The 22,861-nt window shown below is 36.7% G+C and overlaps 2 protein-coding genes across 2 annotated transcripts in view; one reads left to right on the top strand and one right to left on the bottom strand.

Annotated features, from left to right (window-relative positions):
- LOC146167003 (fatty acid synthase-like) overlaps window positions 1-6,754 on the top strand; it is a 32,414-nt gene extending 25,660 nt beyond the window's left edge. The window contains exons 31-38 of the mRNA XM_083385180.1: window positions 19-140; window positions 368-608; window positions 1,140-1,401; window positions 2,280-2,417; window positions 3,359-3,733; window positions 4,438-4,665; window positions 5,218-5,405; window positions 5,929-6,754. Coding sequence (XP_083241306.1) covers window positions 19-140; window positions 368-608; window positions 1,140-1,401; window positions 2,280-2,417; window positions 3,359-3,733; window positions 4,438-4,665; window positions 5,218-5,405; window positions 5,929-6,184 — 1,810 coding nt within the window. The 3' untranslated portion in view covers window positions 6,185-6,754. The remainder of the gene's footprint in view (window positions 1-18; window positions 141-367; window positions 609-1,139; window positions 1,402-2,279; window positions 2,418-3,358; window positions 3,734-4,437; window positions 4,666-5,217; window positions 5,406-5,928) is intronic.
- A 1,557-nt stretch (window positions 6,755-8,311) lies between these two features.
- Window positions 8,312-21,883, bottom strand: LOC146167002 (sorting nexin-6-like). The gene is made up of 12 exons (XM_083391012.1): window positions 21,763-21,883; window positions 20,416-20,571; window positions 20,085-20,195; window positions 19,509-19,630; window positions 18,866-18,989; window positions 17,869-17,967; window positions 17,627-17,732; window positions 16,731-16,827; window positions 15,956-15,995; window positions 14,747-14,929; window positions 12,460-12,609; window positions 8,312-9,824 (listed from the first exon to the last, which is right to left on the bottom strand). Exons 1-12 carry the CDS (start codon window positions 21,766-21,768, stop codon window positions 9,774-9,776), a joined length of 1,245 nt encoding a protein of 414 aa, XP_083247138.1. The 5' UTR covers window positions 21,769-21,883; the 3' UTR covers window positions 8,312-9,773.
- Between the last annotated feature and the right edge of the window lie 978 nt (window positions 21,884-22,861).

The following is a 22,861-nucleotide window of genomic DNA, read 5'->3' as shown; positions in this document are numbered from 1 at the left end:
TACGTTTGATTTTTTAAGAACTTCATTTGATCCTGAAATGACGTACGTCATCACTGGTGGCTTGGGAGGCTTCGGATTGGAGCTCTGTGATTGGATGATCCACAGGGGAGCTCGCCGTGTCGTCATCACAAGCAGATCGGGTGAGAATAAAATTTTATAACTCTTTTTCGGTTATTGTCTTTTGTCAACTGATATTCCCAACAGACAACGGGTTGTAATGTTGGTACAGACAAAACAAGTAACCTTATATATGTTTAAGTAGCTTAAACGTACAATTCTTTGAAATATAAGTAGATTATCAGAGGTAAAAAACATAAAATTTAAGAATTCATAAAATATTTATTATAAGTTTTATCAATTTTAACAGGAGTAAAGACAGCTTACCAGCAGCAATACCTCACCAAGTGGCGCGCAAGGGGCGCTGACGTCACGGTTAGCAAATGTGATGTCAGCACGCCGGAGGGCGCCAGCGAGCTGCTGAGTGATGACGTAGGCGGCATCTTTCACCTGGCCATGGTTCTGAAGGACTCGCTGTTCCAGAATCAAAACGCGCAAAGCTTCGAAGATGTGTGCGGTATTAAGTGCAATGGAACCGACAACCTCGACAGGTATATGGTGTGGGAAGATAGTGCCTGGAACCGGGTTGTTAACTTAGACTTGGACCCTCTCATGGCCACGGAGTAGTATTCGGTGTCCATAAGCACTAAATATTTTAATTTTTTCACAGTTTAACTCATTTTTCTGAACTTCAGATAGTTACTTTGTGCTATCCGTAATATATTTTTTCTGAAAATTCAGCAGGCTAGGATGATTTGTTGAGAGAACGTGGAAAGGGGGAACCATACATTAAATGTTGCCATGGGAGCCACTAGCCTAGAGGTTGAATCCAACGCGAGTACTCGCACCAGTAGCTTACCAGTCTTTTTCTTACTAGATCGAGACGAATAACTGTAATTGAAGAATCTCGACCAGTAAATAGACTGTCGCTTAAATAAACATATGATTAAACACCAAAACGAGATATAATCTTCAACATGTACCAATGTTGCAGTGCATCGGTTAGAGATTTATTAACATCCAATCGATAACAACCATTGGTGAAAACTACTCCCAAACGCTGACCCCAATTACGTCTTTAGAGAGTCGCGACTCCAATGCAAGCGTTTACGACTCTTCGTCGTTTTCTCGTCGGTGGTGAGCGGTAGAGGAAACCCCGGCCAGACGAACTACGGCCTCGCCAACTCGCACTTGGAGCGCGTGTGTGAGCAGCGGGCAAGAGACGGACTGCCAGCACTCGCCGTACAGTGGGGCGCCGTCGGTGACGTAGGCGTCGCCGTGGAAACCATCGGCAGTGACGTCATCGGTGGTACCCTGCTTCAGTCGATGGCGTCATGCTTAAACGTGAGTGGCGCAGTTGTATACTTTCAGTTGTTTTGTATGTTACCGTGTGTGTTTACGAATACAGTGTGCTGTTCTTAAAAAAACTTTCAGTTGGCTAAGGAATTTGTTAATATTCATGGTAAAGGATGTTTGTAAAATATTCACATTACTTTTGTTTATCAACCTAGACTAGTGCTTTTCAACCTTTGAAAGCACCGTTCGCACTTATTTTTGGATAACTTCCATCCGTACGAAATAAGCACACTAAGGCTGCAACCTTTAGTTTTCCCTATTTGTAAAATAACAATAAACGGCTTTGTGTATTAAAATCGTGAGCCTTAACCGATGTGTAAAGCTTATTTGATTACTGTATTAAACATAATGAAAACGATAATATGCACCATTTTCATCCGCACATTCATCCGCACGACGTTTGTCATCCGCACTACAATTTTTTTTATCCGCACAAGTGCGTACCATCCCACGGGTTGAAAAGAACAGACCTAGACAAAATATATTTGGTTCAACCGTTTTTGCAATGCCTATCGGCGATTTAGCAAAAACGATTTACCTTTCGCTAATTTAATCGCTACATTTTCTGTACAGCTTGTTATCAAATTTGAGGAATAAGGTAGACTATTCTAATTTGGATTTACTCAATGACATAAAAAATTGATATTGCTTTTACAACAAGATATTTAATGATACTTGCAACTTTAAAAAAATAGTTGTTACTTCATAGCGATCCAGGCAAAGTTCCTTTTCTTCCACATGTTATTTAAGAGACAAATGCAGGTAAAGTGTATGACAAGCGTTGTTTCCCTCACTTATGCAAATCAGTCCTCATACAAGATCTCGGTTTTCTGAATAGGTAAAAAAATGGACTTGTTTTCTTTCAGACCTTGGACCGGTTCCTATCGCAGCAGGTAGACGTCGTTGTTTCCAGCATTGTTCCCGCTCCCAAGAGCAGGGGAAAGAGGAAACAAGAGGGCGGCTCCTCTATTATCGACGCCGTAGCAAACATAATCGGAATACAGGCAAGGATATAATCAAATAGTTTAAACTGAACAGCCTAACTTTTGCGCTGCATGGACAATAACATTAAACATTAATCGATAAAAGAACCTATGGCTCGCGAGCCATATATGGCTCTTTTTGCGACGACATTTGGCTCTTTTGATAAAAGAATTTGGCTAGCAGAAAAATCTAAGCTATCATTTCTCAGCATGATCTCAAATAAAACTGCACGCGGCAACAACCGCTTTCCTAACTTTATTTTTACTTTTTTAACACACATAATACCAAAATTTCGGCGCTTCGCGCGAATCCTATTTGTTTTTCAAGACCGTTATCCCGTTTGAAGGAATCCCTTAATATCCAAAAGGCCCTATTCTTTTAACGGAATTCCGTAATCAAAGTTGCGCAAACTAAGCTAATTTATTTTTGGTGCATAGCATGTTCTGTCCTTTAAAGTTTAAATGATAACAAAATAACCGGCCCTGCTCAATTTACTAATTTTTGTTAACCTATAACTAGATAAAAAAAACTATTATATGGCTCTCATGGAAATAAAACCAAGAATGTTTGGCTTATATGGCTCCTTTAGCTAAAAAGGATCCCGGCACCTGACCTAAATAGAACACGGAGAGTGAAATGGCTCTTTTATCAAGGTATTATGTTGTATTGCTCAAGGTTCACTTAGGTCGCCGTAAAAGGAAATAAGTCAGCGGTAAAAAGTGAGTTATAGAGATCAGACAATTTAGCACGGATTGTAAAGGGAACAGATATATGGAAATGGTAAACCAGTAACCTTTTTTGCGAAAAACTGTTCTGGTTGCATTCGAATAAGTTAACTGTATAACGAACACCTTCAAGGGTTGAACGCATATTCATAGACCATAAAACTGTCTTAGATAACAAAATGATCTTTAGAACCAGTGATCCGGTCGCTTTGCTAACAACTTTTACCTTATCCCAGGACACGAGCAAAATCAACAAGGAGGTCACCTTCTCCAGCCTGGGTCTGGATTCATTGATGGCAATCGAGATCACGCAAAAGCTGGAACGCGATTTCAACGTCACAATAAGCAGCGATGACGTACAACAGCTGACCTTCGCCAAACTCGAGCTTCTCTCCGACGGAAGTCAGCCGTCGGCGCCTACGTCATCAGATCCAGCAGATGACGTCAATCGAAGGGCAATGGAAGACTATTTGCTTCTGGAGGAAAAAGTGCCGACTCTGATGCCTCTGAACGACATTCCTCCTAGTGAAGAAGAATCTCTCATCTTTGTTCATCCGATCGGAGGCTCATCGACTGTTTTTCGCGAGATCGCGTCCCAATTAAACGTTCAGGTACATTTTTCTGCTTTTAAAATTCACTAAAATACCACAAAATTCCTCGTAACGCTTAATGCATTGACCATATGTCTGGAATTAAGTGCAATTCTTTTATGTCAGACCTAGTTTTTATTTTGTTGTATCTTATGATTATAAGATCACAAGATGCCAGTTCCCAGTTTGTAATTACTCGAGTCAGTGACTTGACTTGAATACTTTTATGTCAGTGATATATGAAAAGATTAGACATGAATTTCTGGGCCTAAGTGTTTATGTCGGACATATTTTTTATTGTTTTGTATTGGAAAATCGAAATTTAATTAACTGACATTTTTTAAATATTAGCATAAAAACAAATATAGGATTATAAATTGCGAGTCTCATTTCCCGGATTGTAATTACTTAAGTCAGTGACTTGACTTAAGCACTTTTAAGTCAGTATTTTGAAATGCTTAGTCTTGACTTGATTTTTCTGTATTTTAATGACCACAATATTAGAATGAATTCTAGAGACAGGGTTAGAGATTTCCGGTAATATCAGATCGGAGCCGATACTTGATGTCCAGTGTTTAATCGGTACTCGTCCGATACGACAGTTTACTCCATGATATTTTATATCGCTAAGGGGCAAAAATGTCAAGCTTATCGGACCTCGCTAGTCAGGGCTTACCCTACACATTGACAAGTTAAAGATTGCATTTTCCTATTTACAAACACAGGCACTCGGACTGAACTGCTCGCCTGAAGCCCCACTCGAGTCGGTCGGCAAACTGGCAGAGTTCTACCTTGGCTTCTTGCCTGCTAGGAAACGCTGCATCTTGGTCGGCTACTCGTTTGGGGCCTGCATAGCACTGGAGATGGCAGTTCGGATGCAGGCACTAAATCGCTGTGACGTCACTCTTATGCTGATCGACGGCTCCCCGCATTTCGTGACAGCGCGTACAGGCGTAAGTTCGACTGTTGTAAGCATCTGGCCCCGAAGGTTTCCGTTTCGGTCATTTCGATATGACCCATTCAAGTCATTGTAAAATAACTAAAGTCCAATTCGTCTCAAAATATAACAAATAAAATACCAGACAAAGTCAACAGTTACCAGTGTTGTAATGACAATGACTTAATGACTTGACTTTTCAAATGGCTCAAGTTGAACTGAAGTTTTTTGTTAGGCATTTTTACAATTGAGTTATTTATCTTTATTTTTCATTTAAAATAATTTGATTCCTATACGTTGCGTTTATATAATATTTTACTTGATTTATTGCTCATAATCAGACGAGTTTATTAGGTAACGTTTCATTCTGATGATATGAACTTGACTTGAAGATGGCGTTCTCTAATTAGGCCTTGACTTGTTATTGATTTGAAACGATATGAACTTGAATTATTTACGAATTACTTGACTTGGACTTTTTAAAATGATTTCTTTACAACACCTTCAAACTCAAATCCCTATCAGAAAAAATTAATTCTTCTAAATTAAAAAAAGTTATGTTTTTTAGGCGTACAAAAATGCTGTCACCAACACGTCGGAGAGAGATGCCGCTGTTTTGACGTCATTTGTGCATGACGTCATACCTACGGTGGACCAGAAAGACAGTCGACTGGTGTTCATGCGCGCCACCTCGTGGAAGGAAAGGGTAGACGATTTGACCAAGATTTTGCGTCGCAAATTCCCAGACATTGACCGGTAAACCTTGCATATATTTATTTCACAAATTATATGAGATATTGGGATACAAAGACCCACAAGTCAGTAGCTAATAAACCTCAATCCAAGTAATTTGGAAAAATAGTAGTTCAAGTCATTTGTATTAAAAATTAGAAGTAGCAAACAACAAAAAACATATAATTAGCGAAAAACTGTGTGACAAACACACCTGAGGTAAAAATAAACAAAAAATACCCTTGATGGTTTGATAACGCTTAAGTCTAAGTCAATTTTTTTTCCACTATGACATTTATTAAATTACTTATGATCCTATTTCTAACAGTCAGATTATTATCGTAAGTTTAAAACAGATATTATGGGTACTTTTATATGGGTGATCCCAAATGACCTAATATGCCCTAATTGCAAAACAATAGATTGAAATTCAAAAGACAATGTTACACTTGTATTGAATCTCTGTTTTAAGCCTATATAACATTATATAGGTTATTAGAAATTAAAAAGGGAAACCTTATCCTAAACACGATAAATCCATGTTCAGAAACCTCGTTGAACAGTCAGTAGACGGCTACTACAGACGTATATATATCGGGGATAGCTACGTCATAGAAGGGACTTTCCAGGATGACGTCACGTTAATCAAGCAGAGCCAGGTGCCCTTGAGCGGCTACAGGCTCAATGACGTCATCAGTGGCAAAGTTCACGTCATCGAACTCGAAGCGGATCACGCCGGAATTATTTGCGGCACGCACGCGCTGCGAATTGCTGACGAAATAAAGTCTATCGTGACGTCATAATGTGTTCGTGCGTGAAATGTGTTAAAGCTATGACGCAACGTTTGGTTGCCGAGCGTGGACAGTGGTATGCATAGGTTAAAAATTATCGTCTTGAAACTTTGTTTGTGTATTTATTTTATTTTGTATGCAATATCAATGCTACTAACAGATAATAGCTATTAAACGTTCCCTGAGTAATTTTCCTTATCTTTAATTAAAAAAATTTTAATAATTTTCAAGGCCTATTCTGCTCAATACGTGTATTTTATTGCTATATTTTCTATTTATTGTGCCGGTCAATCGAAAACTAAACGCTGTAAATTTAAAGCATAATTGCGACTTGCAGTATACTAAACATATTGCGTGCATTGGTGTAGTTAAAAAATAAACCGTCGTAACGGGATACCTATTTTTATGACGACTATAGTTTGATATTATATGATATAATGGATTCAACAAAGATGTATAGAAGCAGTTCTCCAATCATTGACCCTTTTGATAATCAGTTCAGTAGTCCATAGCAGGGGTCCACAAATAATTTTGGGCGCCACCCAAAATTACCAGTAGCATGGTCTCGCGACCCAAATACTTCTCGAGATGTTTTTAATAAATAGCAACACAGTAACATTGTATTTTTTTAATTAGAACAAGTCTGTGTTATGTTTATTTTAAAAGTCAAAGGGTTCTGTAACACAACTGAATATAAGTCTTGAGTTTTACTACGTGTGATGGTCTCATTCGTATGACAAATATAGCAACCAATATGCGTTCCTTGAGTTGCAGCCCCATTAACTACCCGCCATAACCCCTTCAGACCCCGTCCGCTACTTAGCTTTGTGCAATAATTACTGGCAAGGGGTGTAATGATTTTTGGCGCGACTCACTAAAAATGCCCGACTTCTCGCAATCCTTTTAGGAAACTCAACATTATAAGGCGCGGATTCAAGGATTTTTGCGGGGGCAATATATTTTAATACATGAAGTTACAAAATTAAGCTATGACGCAACATCTTAGCACAAGAACGTTAAATAAACCTACTTTGTCCAGCCTAACTCAATGCGTCAAGCGCAACCAGATTGTCTGCATCTGGTTTTATTAGCAAAACTTTTCATCTAAAAGGATGGTCGACGCGCTTGACCACATAAAAATAGATTTCCGCATCACGTAAGTGTCCCACAGCTGCATAGAAAACGCATTAACCACATAACGATTCGCGTAAAGCGTCTTATAATAGCTTGTTTATATGGTTTAAGTTTGTGAAAAACTACATAACCTGGTTAAGCATTTTATGTTTGCCAAAAAGATAATATTATCAGACAAAATAATTATAGAGTACAACATGCTCACGACGCTTTGGTTAAAGAAAACGGGCTAAAAAGTAGAATAATGCTTTTTGGAAAAACATACTATAGGAAGTAAACCCAGATTCCGGCTAAGCAGATTAGTTTGGTGTTTCGGTAATGGCCAAAAATAGTGCTAGATTGCCAGTGCTCTTTTTCCTCACCTGGATCAAACAAAAGTCTCACGACATTTTACGGGTCAGTATGTGCATTTCGCGTGACAATGCTAGTCGCGCTCAAGTAAGACGGCTCTCTTGTGTATAACTTACTGTACTAATGAAAAACTTACCAAAGATAGGTTGCTATTAAAATACATTAAGGCTTTCGCGAACCAAACATAATGGTCCCGCGACCCAAATTTGGGTTGCGACCCCGTATTTGCGGACCCCTATAGAATAGATCCATACAATTCTTTAAATAACGATCCAAATTGATATTCTTGTAAAACTAGGTTTCCATTTTAGTGTATTTTAAATCAAAGACTCATACTTTTTTAAATAAAGACTGATATTGATGATCTTGTAAAATTAGGCTTCCGAGTACTTAAATGTAAGTTTAAGTAACTATGCCTTTTTTAAGTCGACCAAACTTTTACTATACTAGAACCCTCCGGGAAGCTTAATGGAGAATACAGTCTTGCGGTAACTTACATAATAATCAGTGTATATTTATATAGAATATCTCACAAAAGGCAACATAGTAGGTTTGCAAGTTGGTGAACGATAGGAACAAGTGAATATTCTCATGAAATTATAAGACGCGCGCCTATCCAGTAAGCTTGACAACGCGAAATACGTAAATAAATACGTACGAATGAGCAATCACACGATTAGGTTATAATGACGTCATAGCTCTGACGTCAATTGTGACGTAACGATGACGGCACGGAGGCCTTATTATTATTATTGCACTGGCAGACGAGAAAGACAATTGCGGGAATAGGCGCCGCTTTTGGGAGCAATCATGCAATTTTTTGCGATAAAACGACAATTACTATTAAACTTCTATAGTTTATCATCATTGAAAATAAATCGGACATGCGTGGCCTTGTAAAACTAAAATCAAAGATAGCATCAACAAGGTAATAATTTAGGCTTATCTACGTCCAGCTGCAAATCAGCATTTAAAAACACTTAATATTATCCGGCTGATGCAGCACTTGTTATTCGCAATAGTTCTCACTTTTGGGCAAGTTCTACAGGGAAACTTAACTTCGATAAGGGAAACGTGGCATGACAACTTCCCTTCTGGACTAATTTCGTGTCCATTTGGCGATTACGGCCAGAAAAAGGTGTATTTAGCACTTCGAAATAACCTCATTTAGGTAAATTTGAAGGAAAACGTCAAATCAATTTACAGATGCACCGAAACGAGGAAGGTCAACGATTCGTCGAACACGTAAGAAGAACGCATTTAAAGATTTTTACCCATCATTTTTTTAATCGATGCCAGTACTCGGTTGAGCGTGAGGGTTAGAACAAAAGTATTTCGCCATTATCATCATGCGGAAATACACGAATAAGTGGGAAAATAAGCTATAATATGAAATACCAATGTCGCAACTGCGCCAATATCTGAAGAACAAACGAAAAATAGCCAAGCGCGATAGAAATTATTGGAACACGGGCAATTTCTACGTAAACTTTCACGGAGCGCTTTGAAAGATACAGAAGTCGAACGCAAACTGATTGGTCAACAAAATTGGTTAGAGTGGACAGAAGAGTTAAAAATAAAATCTCAAAAGAAAACTTAACTACACGCTTAGATTTTTTGTTTATTTGCCCTTGTCTTATCTCAAAGAAGACCTTGATTTGTTCAAGATTTTGAAATAGAAGAGCTTGGTCTGCATCAACATTAGACGAATTCAATTAAATTTGACGCACTGCAAAAAGCGTAAGGACTGGCCATACTTGCTCTACAACATAATCCAAAATTGATGCCGACAAATGGAAACTTGTAGGGTTCGATCAAATCAAGAAAGTGTAGAGTGATAGAAACCGCATACAACAGATTTGGCCAGAAATCCGAAAAATTGACACTTTTCATACATTTGTAAGTTCTCGGCCAAAACGAGAAAAACGAAGAGCGAAAGATAATAATTAATCAGAGGTCTTGCGCGGGAGAGCGAGGCTTTTTGATTGGTCGAGAAAGAGGCAATCATCAATCGGCGTCGATTTTTCGACCGGCCATCAATCGAGATGACGTAATACCCGCTGCGGCGGGGGAGGGGTGCGATTTGAATGCAGGGGGTGTGGAGGGGGCGGGGCGCTTACATCTGCTCGATGGTGGAAATGCATCCCTTCAGCACCTGAACCATCGCCTGGAATGAGAAGATCAGTTTATATTTGCTTAGGTTTATCTCTTGCTTATTTGTTCTGTCGCTGACGGTTGCTTTTTTTGTTTAAAATACCAATATGCGGATTAAATAACAGGAGAGTTGAATGTTGCTCTTTTTATTTTGTCATAAATATATCTGTACTCAGAAAAACTAAATGTTCTCTTTTGGCAAAAAAAGTAGGGATTAGCCCACGAGTGTTAAATATTGCCAATATTTACTTGCTTTCTCCTTAAAAGGAAACATGCGTCTGAGTGAAAAGGGCAAATCTATCCAAGTTCTTCACTAGGTTTAACGAGTACCACACAATTATACTCTAAGCCATTTATTAAAGGGCTTTGTGACAATGAAAAAAACAGTTTTTAAACATGTCCGACAACTAATATAACAAAATCTTTTTCTAGATGCTTCAATGTCTTCTACATGATACGCAATTTGAAAAAACGCGGCATTGCTATGTTTTGGTATAGTTTATTCTGGCTTTGTTGATACAGATAAATCATAAACTAAAAACCAGCTCGTCTGGCATTTATATATCTTTTTCAATGTTTCGGCAACTTATTTAAGTCGCATTCTTCAGAGTGAATGACGTCGAAGACTCATAATGCAAGACTTGAACAGGATACCAAAACGTTGGAGAAGAAATATAATTGACAGACGAGCTGCTTTTTGAATAATACTTTGCCTGGTAACAACAGTTTACATATTTGTTGCTACAGGATGCCATTCGAACATATCACAAGAGATAGTTAGGGCGTATTTGTTCGATTCGCCACTTTGCTCGTTACAAGCGACCGGGAAAACGTTTATTGGACACGCTACAGTCAGTCATATGAACAAAGTGACGTAATTGCTGTTGGCGACGTTGTCGTGTTTAGCTTACAAAAGACATAGACAATGTGAGACCAAAGCGCAATATTTTGGCGATAAAGTCCTCTGCATTATTATTTGGTGTCCGGCTAAACGTGGATTGATGAAACAAAAGTCTAAATATCAAAGCCCATACAGAAGTAGGTATCATTTTGAACGTTTCGAATAACTCTTTATTCATTTTCAACATAGAGAGAAGTCACAGATGGTAAAATGAATAAAGAGTTATTCGAAACGTTCAAAATGATACATACTTCTGTATGGGCTTTGATATTCTTATTACGTCTTACTACAACCTCCAACCATTGTGCACACAAACGCTGCATTAAAAGTTAAAATCTAAACCGTGTTGAAAATACAAATGTTGTCCCTTTTCAGGAATATTTGTTTCACAGTAAACCCATTTTTTTAAAGCGATAACTAAATTTAACAGTTAACCCTTTTGAAGGGAAATATTTAGTGTTTCGAGGACCATGAGGGAGCCTTTTGTTCATTTTAGAGAAGTTTGAAAGCTAAACTGGGAACCTACGTGTGTAACTGTCATATAACCCCCCTGGTAGCAATTTACGAATGGAAAATTCCAGTGTATGTCCGACTGGTTAACTAAATACACAGTAATCACTCGCTTGGGAATTGGAAAATGTGAATGTGAGTCGAAAAGTTTGCAAAAAAATAAACTGACGACTTATTTTTATCCCTTTTTCTAGCAACCTTCAAAATTTTGATAAATGTTCGAGATTTTTGGGTATGTGTATCGGTACTTACTGTAACAAAACTGCATCAATTGACCACGTATTCTGACACAAACAACTAAATAAATAAAATAGTGGACTTCGTATCACGTCCAGCATACTTTTCCAGGGTCGACGCATCAAAAAAGTTGATAACCACTGGGTTAACAACTCGAAAATAAAGCTTTTCAGCTTGGCCCAAGTGTAGTTGCAAAGGGATTTATTTAAAATAATTGTACGAGCAAAAATATTTTTCAAGTATATCTCGTTTTAGCGCCTATATATCTGTAAAAAAGTGATTCTTAAAGGTAATTCACTTTTCACGACGCCAATAAGAATGCCCGAGCAAAAATAATTTTCCAGTATACAGTATCTGTAAAAAAGTGACTCTTAAAGATAATTCACTTTTCACGTCGCCAATAAGAATGCCCGAACACTAGGATAAATTATACTTTATCCTTATGATCTACGACTTGTACTTTTATTAAAATTACTCGACTCTGCGATATTATTTCTACCAAAGTACCGTCCTACAGCAGGGGCGGGCAACATACGGCCCGCAACGGGATTTTGAGCGGCCCGCAGACAGTTTCAGGTCTTAAATGGTATTGTGGCCCGCGGCCACATTTTGCCACATTTCGCTACTAAAATCATTATACTTATGATGCTTTTAGTAGCGAAATATTGTTATCTTATAACATCAAATTCCAAACAAACCGATTTTCGGTTTACTAAGTTCTGCACTTAGTTTATTCTTCAAGTCGGAAAGTAATCAGTATGTTTAATGTGTAATGAAAGTGTGGCCGTGTTTAAAGAGCACAACATTAGCCGGCATTATGCGCCAAAACATGCAAGCTTTGGCAGTACTGAATTCGGCCCGCCAAGTACTTCATTTTCCCATATCTGGCCCGCCAACCGGAGAAGTTGCCCGCCCCTGCCCTACAGCTTCACTCTTTGCACAACCCTTAAAAAGTTGGCCGAGTCCAATTACTCGACTTTATTGTAGTAACTATACTCGCCTTGGAGTGCTTCAGTTGAAGTTCACCGAGCTCGATGAGGTTCTTCCTGAACGCCGTCACTCGGCGACCTTTGAACTCGGTCAGCTCCTGCTTGCCGATCTCCGACAGCGCTTCGAACTTGTCGCGCGTAATCTTCTGCTGCTCTTCCGCCTGTTTGGAATACAAGGGTCGTGGGTTCGAGTCTCGGCGAAGGGAGTTAGGGCGAAAATCGAAATTGTGCAAGACTAAGGTTGCGGCTATTGCACGAATATTAGTTATACAAAGGTTTCAAACGGATTGTCGAATTATTATGCCAAATAAGGTTTTAGTTTTAAACAGAACTATTTGCAGTTCCACACACTTACGTGTATAAGGTGATTTTAAAATAGATAACTTCCGAAGATTCCTGTAATATTCGTTTGCAAAAAAGGCGCAATCTGCCCAATAAATCAGCTTTTGGTTGAACTTCCTTAATATTTTAACAGTTAATTCAGTCCGTTTGTTAAACTAAATCAACGAAAACAAGGTGGCAGATGAGAATTCATTAATGCGCATTGGCCTTTCCATCGAAGAGGGTTGTTTTAGCTTTATACCTTTCTTAGCAGCTGTTTGAAACAACAGTCCAAGGAGAACAGCGCTGCAATGCTTATTTTATCTATAAAATCTAAAAATGACAATATTTATTTATACTTTGACCTGATGAAGCACGGTTGTGCGAAAGCTTGTCGAGAATCTAATACAATTTGTCTTTATACAGTGCCACCTGATTCCAAAATTTATCAGCAAGCCTTGGTGACAAAGTTTTATTGGAAATCACAACTTGAAATAAGAAATGCTTAGCGCGACTTTTTTCCGCCTTTATTCGGTTTAATTGCAAACTTTTTATTTGAAGAGCCGTGACATAATGACCCACAAAAATGATCGTAAAAGTTTGCTCGTAAGCGAAAACCATATAATGCCTTTATTTACCTAAACTTTTAAGTTGTTGTTAATTGCGGCACAACAGTCAGATTCTCGCCATAACAGGACTTGAAACGGTAAATGCTTTGATGAACTAACGTCTAACATGTAATCTCAATAAAAACAATAAAGCCATAATATTCGAAAAACACGAAAACTTAAGAAATGTTTGGAAACAATGAAACGTCGATTTTATCGAATATTATGGCTTTATTACTTTTATTGAAATTACCAAGAAAAGCCTTGTATAGTGTGTTCCAAAGGTCGTATACTGTCCGCAAAATTCCACTTCCCGGACGAACAAAGAACAACGCAACTCCCAGTAGCTTTCATCCCTACAAAAATTCGTGCAACGGAAACACGGGGCCGTATAGAGGCAACAATACAGCGGATATTGATTGCGGAGGATTCCTCCAGCCTACGTAGTATGCTGCAGGTCTTATGCGGTCGCCAATGCGATAAACAGCTGCCGGAGGTTTAAGCTACAGCCGACCGTAGCAGGTTGGGAATTTGCCTTTATGTTTGGCGCAAGTGAACAGTTTGACATAGTGCGTCAGTTTGTTAGAGATAAAGTGTGGAAATGATATTCCTAATGACACATTAAATATGATGAGGCGGGCTGGACACATTCGATAGTGGATATTCAGGGTTGTCACTAATGGCACATAATTTTATGGGAAACATTCAAAGAAAATTGTAGGTTTTTAAAGACCTAAAATTGGACGCTCAAAGATTTGTGAATATAGTTCGAAAATAGAACAGTATAAATGCCTTATAAACACATTTAAAAGACATATTTTAATTGTTTTTTTCAAAAGAACTTAATCAAAACACATAACTTAATCCGGATAAAATGAAATCAAAGACTATTCAGGGTTTTTCAAAGAGTTTTCAAGACGTAAATCGATTCGAAGACATTTGAAGACTCAAAGAACTTAGCAATCCTGATAAATGTATTTAGGGCCTTGCACATATTTGTACAATAAATGTAATAGCAACAGAACGTTAGAAAAACTATTTGGCCCTTGACAATGGAAGGTGTTAAGTTACCTAAATTGTTTCAGTATTCTATAATTGTTTTAAGTATTTTACTTCTGTTGTTTCTGATTAAACTAGATTAACAGAAGGTTCTAATAAGGATATTTTGCCTGGCTTAAAAATAGTTTAAAGTTTTTATCTTTTCATTTTAGAGTGAATGTATGGCAATTACAATACGGTGTATGGGAATTACAATACGTATTAAAATAATACGTTAGTGGCCCACTCGTAAATGTTGATAAACCAAGTCTGTAAAACGTCTGACGCTGGAGCCACGCCCACTTACTATACTCGATCAAAGCCTATTCACCTGGTGTACGTTCTTTCCCCTTGCCCTCGCCTTGTCCAGATCCTTATTAGCGTTCTCATAGTTGGCGAGGCTGCGGCTGCGTCTGTACAGCAGGTCCTTGCAGGCCTGGGTGTCGCGGTAGTAGTAGCGTAGAAGGTCGGCCAGTTTCAGGTCGGTGTCGGCCGCTGAACGAGATTCCAGTTTCTGTGGTACGAACAAAACATGAGAGCGGGTGTTTTGGCAACACATAACCTTCGTACAGGGGTTCTTAATCTTATTTTACAGTGGAACCCTAATTTTTATTTTGATTCGTGTGGACCAAGGTAGGCAAGAAATTTTTATAGATGGCGTCATAAATAGAAATCACAATACAAAAAGACTTCACATGTCTGCTGTTTTCGGTTCAAAAAAAAAAATGAAAGTGAAATGGAGTCGGATGCAAGTGTGCAAAAAAGCTTTATTTTTATTGAACCATTTTCTTTAAAAAATTATTTACTTCCTAAATATAAACCAATATTCAATTAGACCTTCATGGACCCCCTAAAACTAGTTCACGTAGGCGCATATGATTCATACGACGCAAGATGCCATGCCATCTTTGGTCTGAATAGACTTAAGTGAAACGAATACGAGTTCGCGCAAAAAAAAAAAAAAACTGTATTTCCATAGTTCAACTTGAATAAAAGTATACTTTTAAGGGGGCCATGTTCTAGAACCCCTGTGATGAAAACTGGCAGCCTATGATTAACTCAAGTGACATTGGGTGCCGAAAAATATCAGATCGGTTCTGATACCCGATACTAGGTGATTTCGGTACTGAACTGTTTGGATGTCGTTAAATTTCAAAACCAAGCAAAGCATTGAGATTCGAAATCACTATTTCTGTCATTTTCGGAGAAGTCGCTTAAGAAAAAGGTTCCCCTTTTAAATGTGCTATGGTATAATAACGTTTGTCCTAAAGCATGAGCAGTTGGCATAACACCTTCAAAACTAGGGATTTTAACCGGGATTTTGGGAGGTATTTATGCACTTTTGCACTTCCGACTGTTATTAAACTCATTTAGTGAAGATAAATGAGTGAAAACAGAACAAACTGATTTTGAAATTACCTTTTCCCCTGGCCATGTAAGCAGACGCCATAAACACTTGTTGTTAAGGCATCCCTAAAGTGCACTAGGGTATGAGATAACTTACTATATTGTAATAATATGTATAGGAAAACGCACTCACCCGCACTTTTTCCAAAGATTCGTGCACTTTCAGAAGCATCCTAGAGACAAATAGAATAATTACCAATTACAACAAATAAGTGGCATGAGTGAACAACACAGTAACATGTGTCCTTCACTGTTCTAGTATAATCAAACTGCAATAAAAACACTTTTCATACCGTAACTTACCAGGCAAAATTAAACCGAAATTGCCTGACGAGTAATGCATGAAAAACAAAGAAAAAAACAATATTTTGGTTTATTTCAATAACAAAGAATATCAATTGTAGGCGACACAAAAAGACAAACTTTGTTATGAAGTAGCATGGTAAACAACATAACTACATGAAACAGCGGGAAACGCAGACAAGTTGTTGTTATTACAGAATTAAAGCGAACTACAGCCACATACAGGCACTAAAAGGCCATAGGCAGTCATGTGACACATCGCTAGTAGGCAAAATTGACTATGTCACCGATTTGGTAAAACTAATTGCTGTAGGGCAAACCAACCTAAAAAGATCCTTCTTTCTATATTTAAGTATCTTATATCAAACTTTGTGCCAGAACCAAGCCAACTTATTAAAACCAAAGTTACAAAGTTGTAAATTTACACATTCGTCAAGTTTTCACAGTCAAAACACCTTGATAAGGTGAATTTAAACTACTAATCAGTAGAATCAAATTTTAGACTGTGTCTGGAAAACCAAGTTTTAGGTCAATTTCATGCCAGGGTTCGTTCAACAATAGATAAATAATTAATGGGCAGAGTCGAAAGAACATTGTATATTCACCTGTCCAAACCAGCCTTGTGACTTGATGCAATGGAGTTCTCAACTGTTGCTAGGGCCTGCATCGAATGAGCAATTGAAAAGTAGTCACCGGAACATTCTTTAAAATATTAAGGATGCTATTTAATTGTATTCTGTATTCATTGTAAAGAGTTTTATTGAACACTATTATTTATTTTTTTTAAAAGAAAATAATATATCAATTACATTTAGCAAGGATATGAAAAAGCTGGCTAAGGTTTTAGGACTTGGGTAAGAGCCTTAGGATTAACCATGGTTAACATAAGAGTAATAGGTAATTTTGCCAAAAAACAACAGAACATTGTGCCATACAACTGGATTTCAAATTTTGTATAAATTATTAATTTGGAAACATTTGTAAAATATAGATTTTTCATATTCTTTGAATTTATCTTTTGAAAAGAGCCAAAAAAATCTGTTGTATTAGTTAATTAAGCCCAATGTTCTTGTTGCTTTGTTAAGCGAATTTCTGAGTAAATGTTTTGATGTATGATTACCATAATTCATTTTAGCTTTGTGCGATTTATTTACAAACATGATGGCAAAATTTCTGAAAATAATGCAGCTTACAGAAATAAATGTAAAAAAAATAATGCATAGTAATAAAATTTCCAATCATATTTAACTATTTTTCATCTTTAATTTGGAAAAAAAGTAGTACTTAAATGTTAAATTAAAGGAACTTAACATTCACCAAACGCTACAGCAACAAACTGTAAATGAAAGCTATAGATAAAAGGTTTCCTATTAAAAGTGAGGAAGTAAACAGGTTTCAGCAAATTATTAGGTGAAACTTATAAACCACAGCATTTTTTACAATAGGGGTTGCTCAACAGCCCTTTTTCTATGTAAACATTTAGTGAACAAAAAATACTTACGTTTTTGCAGTTTTGTGACTTTGTCAACCTTTAACGTTGCATCCTTAACGCGAATGTGGTATTCTGTCATAAAGGACTTTTCGTGTTCAAAAAATTCATCGCTGTCCTACATAATAAATAAAAGTTAAAAAACACATCAAAGCTTTTTATGTGAGGACCAAATTATAACTAGTCTGTAAAAAACACCAAATTAATTCAATTTGCCTCCTGAATGTAAATTTTTCAGTTAATAAAAGCATTACCTTTTGTCCTGAAAGAAGAAGTGATTCGTCTGCGGATTTCGTTAAACTTTTGAAGAATCCAGTCAGCTTTTCTTTCTTGTTTTTGCCCCTGACATTAAGCTGACAAGCAAAAGATATGTTAATTGATTTTTTTATCCTATGTTGAATACAAAAACATTAATGACTGAATTTCTTTACATATATACAACTGGGGATGTCCACTACTTGACTTTATATTTTAATACCAATCAATACTTAATATTATAGGCAAAAAGTATTGCAATCCGTTCTGATATCCCAGGGATTGGCCAACTAGTCAGAGACCAAAGGGCAGACATCACTATCACCCTGTTTTTCTTACTACCTTTGCTTAGCTGGATTTTTAACAAATGTTAAGACTAACTTCAGCGAATTCTTCATTCACACTGTAAAACTTCTTAAAATAAATCCCATGAAGCAAAAATCTGTTTTTAAAAATGCGTTGACTAGATTTTTAAAAAAGAAATGGGGGATGAGCAGGGATGGATCCAATATATTTTGTTTAAGGGGAATGGCAAAAACCTGATGTCACAAAATGAGTTGCATGTGAAAAATATGCAAAATTAAGTATAAATACATTTAAGGGTAAGATGACAAAAGCCCTAGTTAAACAAATTTTGCCCTAAAGCTTATACAATTTTTAGTAAATATCTAAAATTAAAATTAAAATTTATGAAGATTAACACCGGACATCCTAAAAAAAACTCAAATTGCAGTTTAGTCACCCGTGTGATATAAAACGATCTCTTTATTTTTATCAAACAACAAACCAGATGAACTTAAAAGTTTTAGCTGTAAGTTTTGCCATAATTTGCTTGAGCAATTAGACGGTAAATAACCACCAGTTGTTAACATACTAGGTTTTGCAACTTTGCTTTAAAGTAGAATCAATGTTTTGGATTACAAAACATGGCTGAGATTGATATACCAATTTGGTAACTGTATTAGTATTTTACCACACAACAAACTTAAAAGTTACCTCATTGTCATATTCAAGAAATACCCTGAAGTTGTGGTTGCTTCTTAAAGTTGGGTGGGCGGCCAGTCGGCAAAGAAATATCTCGTGCATGGCAACTGTCTTTTTAAAAATGGCCAGATACTCGCTGTAAAACAACATTTCCTTGATTTATACATTTAAAAGTTTAAAGCACAAAACAAGGCTGGCAGAACCTTGCCAGTCTTCTGGTGACAAGCATTTTGGGCCAAAATTCTTCATTTTAGGTCTTGTCTCTTAATTTAATGCTGTGTTTGCCTAACAAATGTATGGACCATGACATGCTTAAGCGATAAACACAGCAACTAAAATGGAAAATAGTGATCCAAGTGTTATTTTTTGTGACATAAGGCAATACATGAAGGGGATGCAAAAGTACAATCTGTGGTTGCATATGTTACATTTTTTTGAAATACAACTTTTTTTTAAATCAGTTTCTTTGGTTTGCTGGCTGATTCTTCAGCTGACATAGTCGCCAAGTGACCAGCATTCTGCCATACTGCACAACACATGACACAGTGTTTTATACAAGGTAATACAAAATGTTGCTACACAAAAATGCATTATTTAGTCCAACAAAGTTAGTTCAGTTGCCCAGATGACATTGAGTAAAGAAAAAATATCTTACGCTTCTAATTCCTGCTTCATTCTTGTAAATTCTTCTTTGGTCATTGAGCCCTCTCCTTCACTTAAACGAGCCAACTTGTCTCTTGAAGCTTCGAAATCAGGCCTTGGTGGAGAAGGTGGAATCTAAAGCAGCACTTTCATTATAAACCTTTGCTGGAACATCAAAGCTACAAGCACTGTGAAAGGGCAGGCAGTGCAATCACAAATTACAAAACAAGCTACATGCATTTTGATGTATAATTAAACAACAAATTACAACTCTTTATAAACTTAGGCAACCTAGATAAAAATACTCATTCTATAAAAGTTCAATATGAACACTACTTTTGCATGATATTAATACTAATTGTACAAATTTTTAACAAAAACTGGTGCAAATGGGTTTAAGCACCAATATTACAGTTGAAATTACTAACAGTAGGACTAGCAGATTTTTACACGTTTTGAATCAATACAGAACATGGCCTTCAAAATAAAAGAGTAATATGATTTTTTTGTCCAGGTATACAATACATTAACAGTTAATTTTAGCTGTATTTATCCAATAAATAAAGCATCTCTAGCTAATATTCCTCACCAGAATTCCTGCATATTTATCATCATCCATGTAGGAATCATGAAGCCAAACAAACTCTTCATGTTGTCGAACAACGGAGAAGTCATTTGCCCGGTACTCTTTCAGGGTTGTCTAATAAGAAGTCAACACAACTTTAAATTTGAAAAAAAACATTAATTTTCAGGATTTAAAAACGAGAAGCTAGTCTTCCTAAAAAAGAAGCTGGTGTTTATAAAGTATAATATATCAATGTTTGCTGACACCCCAACAAAATATGTATATAAATTAAACGAAGTTATATTTCTGACATGTATTTTGTTGGCATTTGCCATGGATTAATAAGGTTACAAACCTTTGTGTGAACTGTGAACTTAACTTTGTCTTTCTCACTAAGTGCATCAGAGATGTCGACGACAAGTGAGTTGTCAGTCAAATCGACACTAACCGACCTCTGACCTTTATGGTCCTGATCATCGGCGAGCAGGTCAGGGCTGTCATCCAAGCCATCCTAAAAAAAAATGCAATATTACTCTAGATGAACAATCATGGTGGACTAGCTTTTATGTGAGTTGTAAATAAGTAGCTAAAAATTGTGACATTTATCTCAACTGTCGCAAGACGTTTTATTTTGCACAACATATTATGTACCCTGATTTGCTTTTTTTAAGGTAGTTCTTGGAAGAAAATATCTGAACAGAGTTTGGTCTAGAATCCTACCTCTTTTTAGGTATTGAAAACAAGTATTGAAACAAGTTGTCAAAACTTAAATTACAAGAAAGAAAGAAATATGGGAGAATAACTATAATTAATACTTGACCAACCCAAACAGAAGCACTAACTCACACCCTAACTCAAATAATTTTAAAGCAAAATAAACATAGATAAAAAAGTGGTATTGTAGACTAGTGCCCAAATATTTTCAAAAATGAAAATAATTTAAGAACATTCGGCTGATCAAAACGCACAATTTTTTATATAAATTTGGTTTAATGTTGGAGAACAAAGCAGTCCAGCTAACTAAGATAGTCAACTTATGTGGTAAAACTTTTGCAATCATTTTTATAATTCAATTTCTATTAGGCAACAATATTGTAATAAACACAGTAACAACAAATTTAGTCGCTGGTCTACAAATCCTTATTTGGGTTAGGGTGAATGAAGGTTAGCATTGGGTTTGGGAAGGTTGAGAAATATTTTTATGTAAAAATACTCGACCCACCCTCACCAAAACACTAACCGCCACCCGAACCCAAATATTGTGCTTTGCTTTTATAAATTGTTTGAACGCTGTGTTAGGAATCTAGACCAGTGATTAAAAATAAATTTTTTTTTTTTTTTTAACTGATAAACAATAGCTTTGCCCGAATTTGATTGAAATTACTAGGTTTTATCATACTTTAAACTTTTACAGTGAAACACCTTTTTAGAGTTCTTTTGAGCGAATGTCACTCTACTGTCCGAAGATATTTCAAACATTGAACTTGACTTGAAATATCAAGTTTTTAATAAGGCCTAATTAACCCAAATAACCCAAGTAAACAAAATAATACAGTTGAACAACTTAGTAAACGTTTTGCGCATGGTACCGGCTGTTTCATGAGTTAATGGTTAACAGCAACAAACTTCGTAACGTTGTCTTGACAAACGTTTAGAGCTGTAAACCTTAAGCAAATCACAACTTAACACGGTCAGCACTCACCATCATCTTTTCTGCAATGCGTTGGAAAAGTCGCTGGCACAAGCGGAAATAATAGAAAACGAGTACTCGAATCTCGCAGTTTTTCAGTCACAAGTTGCAACTTGTTTCCGGTGTTTCTGCTTCACCGCACAAGGTCACGTGATTCATCGCCTAAAATGAGAAATCACCGTTTTGGTCAAAGAGTTTCTGTTTAAATCTCTTTGGTTTTGGCCATGCAGCGTTCACAAGATCTTTTTGTGCGATAGTATGAAAGACAAGGTGATTGCCAATTGACAAACTTGGGTATTTATCCAGTCGCCTTTTTGCCTAATTCAATGGGTCCCGAAAATTAGATCTCGCGGACCAACTGAAGTCCTTAACGCGGTTATTGGGGGTCTACAAATAAAAAGTATTTAGTAGATACCAAACCAAACACCAAATAGGTATAAATCGCAGTTTGTAATCAGGTGAAAATAGGAATAACCCTTACTACATTCATAACTCCACTATAGCCTACATTTAAACCTAACCCAAATTCTAATCTCAGATATAATCCACGCACGACGTTAAACAAGTACCAAAACAGCGCCGTTCAAACTAGGGTGCCCGAATGTTAAAAAAAAAACGGTCGGTGGAAGACCGATAGCGCTTAATCGCACCATACCTTGTTTCTACTTTTAAATGCTATTTACGCGATTTACGCCTTATTCCGACGATTTAAGATTTAATTCCTCATGTTTGGCTTCTTTGTGTCGTAAACTTTGGTAGGTTATATATGTTATATGGATCTTATTGTGTGATCCCCAATGTTGCAATGACTCAATTCAAGAATGATGTGTTGTTATTTTTAGTTGAGTTATTGCTGAAAATCGGTATTTTTGATGGGACTTATTGGCTTGCTCTACGTTGGGCAAGTATAATTTTTTTTTTTGGACATGAATTAAGCAACTGATGACTTGGACTTAAGTTGTTTTACTTCTGAATGACTTGTTTACAACAATGGTGTTGCCTTACTATTATTACGTGCTTCTTTTAGTTTACATCGGTGTTTATATGTAGTTGCGTTTATCCCTTATAACATATTTTTGTTCAAATCATTGTAAAAGAAGGACGTGAAAAT

Source organism: Ascidiella aspersa, chromosome 1 (assembly GCF_963924565.1).
Source record: "Ascidiella aspersa chromosome 1, kaAscAspe10.2, whole genome shotgun sequence".
Taxonomy (NCBI): domain Eukaryota; kingdom Metazoa; phylum Chordata; class Ascidiacea; order Phlebobranchia; family Ascidiidae; genus Ascidiella; species Ascidiella aspersa.
The sequence above is the reverse complement of the archived record's forward strand: the minus strand, read 5'-3'. Positions and strand labels throughout refer to the sequence as shown.

Coding starts and splice junctions, on each gene's coding strand:
- LOC146167002 (XM_083391012.1), bottom strand. Junction 17,968..18,865: donor TTCTTGAATATGACAATGAG/GTAACTTTTAAG, acceptor TTTGCTTGTCAG/CTTAATGTCAGGGGCAAAAA. Junction 9,825..12,459: donor TTCAACTGAAGCACTCCAAG/GCGAGTATAGTT, acceptor TTCTCATTCCAG/GCGATGGTTCAGGTGCTGAA.